Below are 13263 nucleotides of genomic sequence, written 5' to 3' on the forward strand. Positions count from 1 at the left end.
AGATTCTCCACCGACAGTAAGTTAGCTGCTAAGAATGAATTTGGAAATGGAAGGCTCCTGAGCGGATTTCGGAGGGGGTATCGGACATGATGTCCTGTCCGTTCCGCCTTGGATATGTGGCCGGGAAGATAGGGGTAGAAGTGAGCTTAGTAACCATCGGAAGCAAACAGCCCGACTTTTAACGGAGACGGTGCGAATGAGGTGCTGGTGGCTTGCACTCTGCCTAGGGTCACTTTGCATTATCACTACATCGATCCTCACCAGCGGCAATCACGCCTGATTGGTAATACTGCGGCCCTCAAACTTTGCAAGGACGCTGCGAGCCGGTCATTCTTACAGATGTTGAGCTTCTGTGCCAAATTCTTTGGCGAAGACATGGCCATTGTATCAATAGTTCGAGCAGGTTGTCCATCGGTGTTATGAAGCCAAAAGGACAACCTCCCACGTAGGCACTAGGTCGTGGATCGGCGGCCTATCTCTGTGCCACTACAGTCATCTATGGCGAACGTTGGCAATTCAGCAAAAAGTGATACCCAAAGTAAGTCCGAAACATGAAGTCAGGGACACTCCATTTCCCAACACCTTACTCAAGCTTGGGCTTACAATTATGATTCAGTCCAAGATTGGCTGATTAATTCATTCGGTCGACGGCTCAACAGTAGGGCTCCGGGAGATACCAGTACGTCAATCGGTAGGGCTGTGCAAAAATTGCTGCAAGGAAGAATCAGCAAATCTCGAATGTGGGTGGGTTCCTGAGATGAGAGACCTTGTCCCGCCCTACTCAATAAAAATAGATCATTTGACGTTGCATAACTTCTTAGCTATTAAGTCACTCTTCCTTGCGCCTTCAGAACCACAACATCACGAACTGACTTCATCGCTATCCATCCTGTGTCTTGAGCAGGCGCTGAGTGAATTGCTTTCCTAGACTACCTCTCTGGGATGTGACGGGTTGCCATGGGTAAGCATCACACCCATGGTCACAACCCATGGGCATGGGGTTTGGTGAACCAACTTGTGGATAACTGCAGTATCCATTAAAACGCGAATCCGAGGCCCGGGAACCCACGGCCACTCAAAGTCCGTTGATGGGTAGCCTTGTCTCATACCATGTAGGCGCTAACATCTTTACCAGGACACAAGGTCGACAGTTGTCGCCTCATAACTCCTTCGCTTAAGCATGAAATACTCCTACGAAGATGAAGGGGCTTATTCGTGAGGCCAACCCCCAATCGCAATTCTTTATAGCCAGAGCCTTCAAACTGATTGGCCGATCGCACATTGGATGAATATGTTCCCATTGGAAGACGGGATTGGAAAGGAGAGATGGAATTTACTATGAAGCGGGTCTTTATGACGTGTTGCGATGATCGGAACTGATGAGGCAAAAGAGTGGCTGAAGGACAATTACCAAACACTCTTTCAGCCTAGAATGGGGTGGCTTAGATATGGCGTCCGGGAACACTTCTTGTCTTCGCCTCCTCCGCATTCAGTATGGGATACCTATTGAGGGCCCACCAAACAATATTTAAGTAGTGCGGCGAAGCTGTACGGATGCGTTTTGAGATGGCAGTGTATTTCAAATAATCTCAAATATGCCGCTACGACCACAGGTGACAGTACGATTGCCCGTCCCACAGTCTACCGGACGGCTAAAGATTATGAACCACCCGCAATGGGCAGGCGGGCCGCGGACTTCCATCTCATTCACACAACAAATAGATGAGGAGCGAAGTAATGCAAGGGGGCTTTGACAAGCTTCAAGGACAGCACTGCTGTAATGGGCAGGACAAGGCACCTAATTTTCAGTGCAGATCATCGTTGTACGAAGTGCCATCCGCCAATTAGGCGCCAGGGGCCGTTGTTCAGTGCGCGCGCCCTACTCTTACCCTTGACAGGCGATGCTACCTCAGCCCTGATTGTAGAGTGCCTCAAGGATCGAGTCACCCAACGGGGTTTAGACAAGGTCGTACGCTCTTTCGGGGAACTGGCGGCGTGCGGAGACGGGCGGAGACAGAGCAAAGGCCGTCGTCGATGAGACAAGAATCAATCTGTCATCAACCCTGCCGCGACCAAAAGGCCTAGGCTGGGAACAAAGTGCCTGGACCCGGCTCAGACCTGCCATCTGATGGGGCGACGGGAATGGCGAGGGACGCTAGGATATATCAGAGTCTAGGGGGATTAAGGTCTGAGACGCAACTGACAAGCGCGCAAGCCAACCTCCCGGGGTTATTGACTTTAGTCTGAAGTTTATGACTAGCGAAGGATCAGAGGTGTGAGTGGCGCGGAAGTGACAGGAAGCTCGCTTGAGATTTATTGTCGGGAAGCCGTTTTGCACCGTTGAACAGAGTATTTTTTGCATCCAAATCCACAATAGTTACCAGACTGCTGGGTCTCGAACATCCATCCAAACCATCCCGAGAAGTGAGACATGCGAGTTTAAGAGGTGGGAGCGAAGTCGCAAAGACAACAGAAGTCATCAACTTGATCACCGCCATCCAAAACCATCAACGCAAACCTAATGCTGCTAAGGTGAGGAACCCTTTGGCACACGACACAAGCAAGGCACAACATACGACCCCGAAAAAAAATCTTCATCACAACATTCGTCCTTCTGTTACGAGAGATCACTATGAATGGTGCTTGGCGCCATGGGTCTCCCCGTTCGTCCCCATGCGGGGAAATTGGACTATACTACGTATTAGACCTGCTTACGGCCCCGACAACCCGAGAGGAGCTCGCAGCCAAGGCGATTAGGCTTTACCGTCCCCCCGGGCCATTCATTGTGCAAATCGTAAATCAGAAGTGCCACACGGTGACCACAGTCCTGGCTCAACCATCAACGGGCCTTATCAAACTTTGGCTACATGTACTTGGCAACCATCACTGAATCAATGGTCTCAAGTTCAGCTCAGGTGAAGTGCTGATGTGAATACATACACGCTCTCATCATCTTCCTCGATCTTGGTTCTAATAAAGCTGAACTGAATAGCAAGACTACTGCTAGTAAAGCCTGCCCTTTCATCCTCGTCTTATTTCGCGCGCCCTGCGTTCTCCCGCCCCTCTCGCTCACCCCGCGCGCGATGGCCTTGAACACGGCATGGGACTAGATTGAAAGCGGCTTGGCGAATGGCTGGGGGGGTGTTGGTAGTGCAAACCACCCATTAGTGCTCCCTCCTTCGCTTTCTTCCGCCCTTTCGTCCAACTGGTAGTGTCCTTCTTTTTTTAAAATCCAGTTGTTGCCTGTCCCTTTGGTCTCATTTTGTATCTCCCTTGATTTTCCCTTCCCCACCCCCCGACGTCAACACGACCCAACGTCGCAACACAGAGACGACTCATTTCAAGCGGCGATTCCTATAGATCGCCGTTTCCGTCCAAGGCAGCGCCGTATTTCAAAGACCTTCGAGATTTATTCTTCTCTAGGTCCCTTAAAAGGTCCGGCGCACGCCTGAGCCGGAAAAAAAGAAGAAGGGTTGATTTCAAGAGCACAATGTTTAACGCGGCATAATACGCCATGGTCGCCTTCGCCGCCGCTCAGCAACAGCAGCGAACATTATCTCCTTCACCGGCAACAACGATCACGAAGTGACTACGAAAATGGGGGTGAACGTGACCTTCGACATTGTCACAGCCAGCATCTGCGTTGCTCTCATTCTCGTCCGGTGTAGCTATCGCCTCTTTTCGCGATGTAGGATCCATGAATCGTGCCATCGGACATGGCACGCCGACGATGCTTACATGGCCTTCGCCATTGTACCTCTGGTCGGCCGCACCACCTGTATCGCCCTTTCCTTCATTCTCAACCCAACGCATACCTACAAAAACCCAACACCTGAGGATGCGGCTGCAAACAACCTTACCGTCGCGCAGCTTGGGGAGAACTATATCATCTCACACAAACTGCTCATCCCGTCACGGATATTCTACGCTTTATTGTAAGTTGATTAAATGCCTCACTGACGAGCCTTGGTTTCCTTGCATGGCATTATAGCCGTGAGAAGCAAAACTACACCACGGAACATGTCTGACTCATCTTCTTTTTATGCAGCTTATGGTCCCTGAAGTTGTGCTTACTGAACTTTTACTCCCGCTTCGTCGACGTTTTCCACTGGGGCAAAGTCGCTACCACAGCACTTTGGTGGTTCATTGTTGTTACCTTTTTTATTGTTTTGATACCCACTGTAGCGGAATGTCGGCCATTATCTTTGTAAGTTGGACAGGTATTTTTTATAGGTTGCTTGAACTAATTCGCCTTCAGAATGTGGTTACCAGATCCAACCGGCCAGAATACCTGCCACCGAGCTGTCGGGAACCTTGTTACTATGGCCGTGTTCAACATTATTACCGACATCGCGCTTATTATATTCCCTTTCCCTATTCTCCGTCATGTCAAACTTGATGGCAAAATGTAAGTTTTCCATCGTTCCCGCTGGCGATCGTAGACACTAACACTGCAACAGAAAGGTCCAACTCATACTTCTTTTCAGCATTGCAGGCCTTGTTGTTGTTATTACCATCATGCGACTGCCCATGATACTGAACCAGTCAGTGTCGCAGAGGTCTCGCTCTATGGTACGTCCTTTTTTTTTTTTTTTTTTTTTTTTTTTGGTAAAACACGTATTAGTACAGTTGGCTAATTTGATCTGTTCTAGTGGGCATCTATTGAGATACTTTGCGCTTGTATTGTTGCAAACACGGCGTTCTTCTACGCCCTTTTGAAAGATTACCAACGAGGCCACAACTCCCGAACGACCGGCTCGAGTTACGCACAGCAGCCTGATTATTACATGCAGACAATCCCTTCGCCCGAAATGAGGCGGGATTCGGAGCCGTCCCCACAACTGGACGTGCCAGAGTGTTGGAAACGAGATAGCAGGTCGAGTAGATCGAGTAGCATACCGATCATACCATAAGAGACGATACCATGTAAATGAATTGTATTTTTACCGGAAATGGAAAGTGAGATGACTATTGAAATAACAAGCTTTTTTTTTCTTTCTATTTTGCTGCGCCAATGCGCCCTGTATGTTTGCATTGCACCCTTGCCTGCCTTAGTGAGGCGTAGTAGTGCCGGCATGAATGTCAGCAGCCAGATGCGTGAAGGGTGATTGGAATGCCGTGCCGCACTACCACTGTTCGCCAAGAGCTGACAATGGGTGCAGGCTTGGCTTCTTCCCATAATAAGCGGGTAATGATCTAATGTGACAGTATCATTTTTTTTTTTTAATTTCTAAGTTCTTGTTTAATGATTCAACAAATGCGGAAGTAATACGTATTTCTGGGGGATTCGGTGGTATCTCAATTGATGGCTGATCTGCGCAGGTTGTGTTCGGGGCAATGAGTATTTTCGCCATGCTTTCCCTTTCCAGGTAAACGCTCTTGCCAGCTGACGCGCTTCCGGCCATCACGGCAGGGAAAGGAAGTTGGCTCCGGATCACCTTCGGGGCCGATTGGACCCCACCCGGGCCGGACACGCCGATATTTAGTTACGGTTCATCATTAGCAAGGCAACTTTCAATGATCGTAGACAGGGGCAGTTGCCTTTGTTACAGAATAAGGATATCTATGAGGGATGCGATAGGTATACACGCGCATTGGAGTGTTGATATCAGTTACATAACGTCTTTTGCTTTGTCGACGGCGACTGATTGGGAATTCAACTTTTTTCCAGTTTAGAATCCCCATTATGAAGTTTACCTTGGTGATCTCTTATATGTTAGCTTATAGATGAGTGTTGAAAAAAATCAGTTTAATAATCAGTTTGAAATAGTTGTAATACAGTCTCATATTTATATTAAGGTCTAGATGCTTTCTTACTTACCTATGTGATAATATTACTAGTTTGCTCTAAACGACTGCTATATTACGAATCGGAAATCCGTATTGATTTACTGTGAATTTCTCTTACGACACCATCTTGCAAGGCTTACTATTGTTGACACCCATCAAGAATCCTTAGTCATATATAGCTCTCCGTACAACATGTTAAGGGGCACATGTTGACAAGATCTCAAACCTTCTGCTCAAATTCTCGTTTACCGCAGAAGCATGAAGAATATAAAGAGCACATACATAATATCTCTTAAGGCTTGCGCGTCCCGGCTCCCGGATACTCACAGTATCGAGGACAACTTTAGGGGCTTTGACAAAGGCGGAAAAGGCGGCCGAGTAGTATGACGGCCGGGTACGGGCCAGGTGGTCTAGGCACCACCAGCAGCTTAACGGCAGGAACTGTAATGGCTTGGGCCCCAGGGAGCAAATACGGCAACAATCGTAACTGCTCATTCGGCCATCTGTCCAATTTTAACCGCAAAATGTACGTAACAAAAAGCCGCCTGCTTGTTGTTTTGCTGCAATGAGTAAGACATGAAGTTTAGGCATACCCCGGAGCAGTACCTATCATAGTTTAATCAGGGCTTGGAGGAGAAACTAGCAGAGGGATGGGAAAGGGTTGACTCAGGTGAAAATATACTGGAACCCTACGTGCAGTTTCATCAACACTATCACTCTGTACGGCAAACGAATCTCATAGACTTCAGGTAATATTTCCGGACTTAGACACACATAAAAGATCCCTCACCAAAAACTCAACATATGGCAGGTTTCAATCACGAGATCAGCAAATTAACCCATAGTTTGATGTATAGAAACATTCTAAAGCATGGTGAAGCCTTCCATGCGATGCTCTTTTCTTCCGGACTATTCAAATCAATAAATATTTGATGGTCAAGGTTCTTGATACCAGTAACGCCGACAGTCGATGATTGTCTTATACCACGTAGCGAAGAAGAAGAGTTGAGAAGAGAGAAAAGAAAAGAAAGGGGTCGGCGCCAACTTCATACGAACCAAGGTCAGCATAAATGAGCAGCAGCGAAGTATCCGACCAAAGTTTGCTCTGAGTCTCCTAGTGCGTGCCTGACTGAGGATTGGCAAGGACATAGATGGGTTTTGATCTCTCTGTAGAACGCTTAAACGCTGGTAACATGGTAGCGAGCCACTATGATATGGTTTAGATAGAGTGTGCGCTACGTGGTAGGGTGTACTTACGTTGTTTGATCTTCATACATAATTCTAAACCTTCTCTCTCAAACCGGCCAAGATCCAATAGATCAAATGAGGCCACACAAGGGTGTGCCTGTCATATGTCTACTGCTGACCGCTGACCGCCATTATACGAAACCTAAGGAAGCCTTATTGTTAGGCTTTACGAGTCATTACTAATCTATCACACGTGGTTGCTGGTGAATAGAACTATGATAGTTATACAAGGACTAGGATTTTGAGAGCTACTTAAAAGTTTAATCGCTACACATCTTGTAACTACTCTGACTATACCACTTTATTCCTAAGTGCCTTCGAGTGCTATTTAGTATCTGCAACTATATAAGTCTCCAGGCAAACCCTTGGCACCTTTACTTCCCTACTGTTCGCTGCCGCTAGCGTTCATGCTGCCTGCAGCACCGAGAGCCCCGGCACTCCAATCTGTAGCCAGCTTCACAAGCTGCAAAGGCGGTTTGAAGTTCTGCGGCGCAGCCCCCACTGGTGGTTATGGAATTAAATGCTGTAACACAGCAAATTGGGAATAACGGTGCTTACCTCTGATAACAGAGGGGGAAACACATGGTGTAAGACATTTATGAGCTAGAATAAGCCACAAAGGTTGCTGACGATATGATGTCACGGTCTGTCAGGTATAATCAATATAGGAACCCCCTAGGCCTAGCAGCTATAACGGAACATGTATAGCCATGGCATGATACGGACCTCTCTCTTAAGGGAATAACTAGCTTATCCGCCTTAAGAAGATAGGATGAAGGGGTAAGCGCTTTAGAGATTTATGATTGGTTTGCAAGACGAAGACAGGGTTCATCCCTAGGATATTTTCTACTACAGCTCATTCGTCATCAACTCGCTGCACATTTCAATACAACGATTAAGCTAAATCATACTTTTACTAGTCATTTCCCTTCAAAGTATACTGAATTGCTCGTGAGCTAGACAACTCGACACTAGATTTTGATCAACTAAAATCAATCAAGTTGTATTCATCTAAAAAGTTTATTTCTTTTTCTGCTATACACAAATTTCTTTGGCACTTGATCATAATCGTGTAATCAGTTACACTAGGCTTCAGTATAAGATGGTTCGTCTCCTACCCCGAATACGCCCAAAATAATACTTCACGCACTCATCCTATTTTACACCCATTATATCAACAAGATGCATTTTCTAACTCTCTTAACCTATCTTACTACCTACTGCCTTGCTTCTGAGACCACAAAAGACAGTCTCTTATGCCCCACTGGCTCCAAGCTATATAAAAATACATGTAGCTGTCAACCGCTGCCCGGAAATCCTGTGAAATACTCCTGCGAAAACACCCCTGCATTCGGAGATGTTGCTACGATGCTTTGCGATGATGGAAAAACCCAAGAACCTCTGAAAATTGGCCAGTGCTCTAGTTGCCAGCATTTTGCGTCAAACGCATTTTGCTGCGCGGGAACTCCAGGCGATTGTCTCGTTCTTATGTAGTACTGTTGGGGGAAAGTAGCCCTTGTGATCGGGTTACAGTAGTAAGTTTCTCTGTCCGATCCTCTTTCATCCCACTAATACGAGTATAGGTTATCTGGGTTGACACCAATTCAATTAAGGGCTTCATCGTTCGTTGGAACTGATCGGAAGATATTCCCGATTGATACTTGAGCGAGGCGGGAATATTTGCCTTTATAGCATGTCAGTGTCTTGTGATGATAGTAAAGGGAGCAATAGATTGTGAAGTTCCACATATAGCAAGCTTACCACTGCCCCAGCGGTGAGGCGAGATCAAACAGATCCAAGGTGATAAGTTTTAGTGTCAAGCACAACAAGACTCTTGGGAGGCAGGATCATCGTAAGTTAGTCTGGATGAATTAAAGATGTGGGGAAAATTATTACTTCTGGCGGCGGATCCAACCGACACGGCTGGCAGCATATAGGCTGAGTGACTATCAGAGGCTGTCAGTCAAAAGAAGGCAGTTAGCAGTGGACAGTGGCGCAGGAGTTGCCAAAGTACCACAATGCATAGCGGCCGATCTCTTAGGATACGAAAAGGATCAGGCTATTGTAAATTATCTAGGCATAAAACCCTTCATGTCAATTCGACAATTAGACGTATTTCTGTGGGATGTTGTAGTTCATGAGGCGGGTCCTAAACCGGCATCTGGGGTAGTACTAATGCTACCTTATACTAGAATATAAGCAAAAACTAGCTTTTCGTGAATTCGTGCTTCAAAGCATCCCAACATAGCAAGATGATTCTATGCTGACTCACAGGTCTTAACTATTAGGCTTGTCACAGTAGTTTATATAAGGATTGTTTATCTTGTCAATTTTTAAGCAACTCTCTATTAGGTATAGGGATGCTTACCTTAGGCATGATTAAAAGTCAGCCTCCTTTTTCTATGTAGATCTCTAGTCTTGATTAATTTAGTTTTATGGGTAAAATAGAGGTGTGTATGATGTACTTGGCTAAAAATTCATAGTAAGTCACTAAATCCTTGCACGGATTTAGTAAGGTTTAATAAGATCCGCTAAATATTAAGTATATATCAAACTTCAAAAATTGTTACAATGTGCTTCTGGCTTATCTCGTCGGACTTATGGGCGTCGTAAGACCTTCCATTACATAAATAAGCCACCAAATAACTTCGCTGCTCTCTCTCTCACTATTCTCATTCACTACTACTTTCCACGAGATCTCTTTACATCCACATATTCAACGCATTCATTATCAATCCCACTAGTTGATCAACGATTCCAAATCACGACGCTCATCATGAAGTTGATCCTCCTTGTTCTCTCCGTTGCCGCCGTACGAGCCACAAGCGTTGTCTGTTACGGCACTATAGGTGCAATCGATTACTTGCCTCAGGGAGATGTAGAGTGGGCAATCAACAACAGGCGCAACGAACTCAAAATTGCGCCTGGCAACTTGGCACTACGCAGACAGGGGTGCAGACGAGAAGCAGGCAACCCTGTTGCCGGCATACCAACAGTTACCTTTTGTCAGACCGAACCTTATGATCAAGTTCAAGAAACGAGGCTTGCAAACGGAGTTGTTCGATGCGCTCGCTCGGGGTTGCCATTTGTTAACGGCTATACCTGGCCCGTGTGTGATCAGCCCTGTTAGTTGTGTGTTACAACGGCGAATCGAAGTCAACTAGAATCCCTCAAAAGTTATGAAACTTTAGAGCACTCGGTTGTATCTACTCTATGTCTCCATAGTAAGATCTAGAGAGGATATATCTTATCTGCCGGGTATATAATGAAGTATGCGATGCTAGAAACTAGGCAATTGAGTCGGGGGAGTGAGCACGGAGCATAAAATAAATGCAGGGAGCTTACATGTAAACTAGTCAGAAGTTATTAGATACAGCCGGAATCTATTTTCAAAGTTGCGGTAGCATTTTTGGCAGGAACAAATATTTAGATCTTAAAGGCGTCTAACGGCCAAGATTTCTTTCATAGCCACAGAGACAGTGTAGCTAACAACTTGTTTCTTGTTTTCTTTTTCTTTCGCAATCTGCCGCATATTGATTTCGCCTCCTTGACGCACAGAACAATTTGGAGAGAAAGTCCGCCCGTTTCAACGTTAGCAAGACAGAAAAATCGTCAGATGGCTACGAAATTTTTGGTAGTTCAAGGCCCGAGGTCGGCTGACAGGTCTTTAGAGGCGTATGCGACTGCTCAGCCTCGGGACTAAGCCCTCGTTGGGCAACCCCTCAGGTGGTAGCTCCGTCTCCTTCGTCAGACGACTGTGCCAAATTCCCCTGCCGCATTGTCTGGTCAGATTGATTTGTGCAGTTTCGAACTTGGATTTTTTCTTCTTCGACACTTGAATTATATTCAATATCATGCTCGCCGCCATCAGATGACGTTGATCGATGAATGCGAGAACGCATGATCCCACTAGCATATCAGCTTCGACGTTTCACTGAGGAAGTGAAGAGTCAGCAGAAGGTACGAAAATATTCTTGCCACCTATCTCGATTGTGACTCGCTACCGGAATCATCATGGGTGGTAGGAAATCCATACCCAAACCGCCCATATATTTTTCTCTTTTTGGTTTGAGCTATGCTGCGTAAGCTCGCATCACACCTCCATAGTTTCCCTATCCATCTGTCATACTCATTAGCGCGTCCCTGCACTACTGTATTGATTTCCTACTTAGGGTCTGTTTTCTTTAATATATATGTATACAGGCTTTTCTTTGAAGGTATTCTATAGTCTACCGTAAATCAGACTAGTTAATACTACTTAAGTACATCTTGCACGCAACTGCCAGAGTTTAAGAAAGCTATTTTAATCACAGATGATCCATAACGTAACTTATGTCTTACTCCATAGTTCTTCCGCTTCCAAGAGGTGTCCTGCTGTTCTCTTATCGCCTGCAAATCTGGTCGTAACCGCCGTAACTGGGTAGGGCGGTTATCCTGCTGGTTATACCTAATGGGTCGTAACAAGGATATATGCAGCCTGATTTAAGGCCCTCTATAAAGATGATTAGCATAGATAATAGTTAATGAACAGTCGGACTTATAAAGCATACCCTTGGTCACAGCACCAAACACGCACGTTGCCTACTAAGGGTCCATAATGGCACCTCCCGCGGCGCTCCGAGGGCAAATTAAATATAGTAGAGCCGCTCAGACAGTTCCACTGGAAACGATTCCCTGGTTCTTCAGTGCAGTCAGGGTCGTTGCCAGCTTTCCAGCATTGGTCATTTTGTGCTTGACTACTAGAGACGATAGCGAAGAGGATAATAGCCGTGGTAGTAGCTTTCATTGTGAGGACGAGTATGTTGTAAAAATAGGGATCAAGTAACTGATTGAAGAGGGGATGTATGCACAGAGAAGAAATAGAAGAGCTGAGGAACATGTATCTTTATAGAGTAAAGAAGCAATAGAGGTTCCCCCCAAACTCTTAACTAGAGTCATAAAGCAGTTTTAAAAGAAGAGGTATAATATACTTCTATTACTACTATTTAGAAGTTGTATATAGGTAATAGTTACTTACGAATTAAGTGACGTTGTTAATTTAATTTATTCGCTGACGCCAAGATTAGATTATCCTGTCTCTATTAGGCCAAGAGTAGAGCATCCCAGCTTTCTAGGTCTAGGTTACCTCTATAAACTCTAACTCTTTCTAGCCACATAGCTATCTTGCAGGCTATTCCATCGACTGGCAGATTTTTACCAAGGCCTCAAATTCCCACTTGAGAGCCTTTTTACTCCGCATTACACTAGTATTTATGAAATATACTATCATCTACTAAGTATCTAGTCTCTCGAGTGTCTCTAGTACACTGGATTTTGCTGGAGGAAGTTTATATTAAAGTTTTCATTAGATGAATTAATAAATGTGGTGGCTGTGTGAAGCCTGATTAGATTTACCCTGCCCTTGGCGAAAGCGGGGTGATCTACCAGTCAATATGATAGAATGATTTCTGACTTGCAGAATATTCGAGTAACCTTTATAGATTTTATAAGATCTAGTAGTCTCTCTTTAACCTAATCATTTATTTTTCAAGTATGTAGTGTAAATACTACGACTCGGCCAGTTGGGGTACTGGCCGAGGTAGCTATATAGTGCCGAACGGGGGATCTTATTACCGAAGCTTTTTGCTTTATGTCGCAAATGGTTGTCCTGACCTGGTCATGATATATCTCTTCAAATACTCCAAGTATGGTAAAAATAAAATGAATATATTTAAGTTATATTTAAAATTACTAGTAGGAGCCTAAGCCACCTGTGAAAAAAGTCTCCTTATATTAGAGTTCTAATATGTATCAACCCCAGATGCGTAAGTCTACCCTATTAGGTGCGGCATGACCTCAAAAATGTCAAGGGTGAAGTAGAGCCAATCTGTGCGCATGTGCCTATTTTCTCAACAGATCATATGCTGAGACTTTGTGTATATCTATTTACTATAGATTCAGGGTGTGCCATAGGTAGCAGCAATCTCTATCGAAACGTAACGCTACATCGCAACCTAAGGATGCTTCCCTAGATTTGCGTCGCTTTTGCAGATGACTATTACTAGATAGAAAATTAGAAGAAGACAGTCTGTGGCTGAAGCGAAGCCAATTAGGACTTGACATCGCCATTTGACAAGATTCCCTTCAAAAGAGTGGTGAGACGCGGAAATGCTGGCAATGCTAACGGTACCCACGTTATTCGTTCCCCGTAACCAGCCGAATAGACTCTAGATTTTCTTGTTTCCA

The 13263-nt window shown here is 45.3% G+C and overlaps 2 protein-coding genes across 2 annotated transcripts; one reads left to right on the forward strand and one right to left on the reverse strand.

Annotated features, from left to right (window-relative positions):
• Window positions 1–3597: 3597 nt before the first annotated feature.
• On the forward strand, window positions 3598–4913 carry CTRU02_208967 (uncharacterized protein; the record flags this gene model as incomplete). Its single annotated transcript, XM_036726082.1, has 5 exons — window positions 3598–3935; window positions 4049–4207; window positions 4259–4408; window positions 4461–4572; window positions 4653–4913. 5 exons carry the CDS (start codon window positions 3598–3600, stop codon window positions 4911–4913), a joined length of 1020 nt encoding a protein of 339 aa, XP_036582275.1.
• Window positions 4914–11575: 6662 nt separating this feature from the next.
• On the reverse strand, window positions 11576–11824 carry CTRU02_208968 (uncharacterized protein; the record flags this gene model as incomplete). Its single annotated transcript, XM_036726081.2, has 1 exon — window positions 11576–11824. The coding sequence occupies one exon, from the start codon at window positions 11822–11824 to the stop codon at window positions 11576–11578; it is 249 nt and encodes an 82-aa protein (XP_036582274.2).
• Between the last annotated feature and the right edge of the window lie 1439 nt (window positions 11825–13263).

Source organism: Colletotrichum truncatum (genome assembly GCF_014235925.2).
Source record: "Colletotrichum truncatum strain CMES1059 chromosome Unknown Contig_0005, whole genome shotgun sequence".
In the NCBI taxonomy this organism is placed as follows: domain Eukaryota; kingdom Fungi; phylum Ascomycota; class Sordariomycetes; order Glomerellales; family Glomerellaceae; genus Colletotrichum; species Colletotrichum truncatum.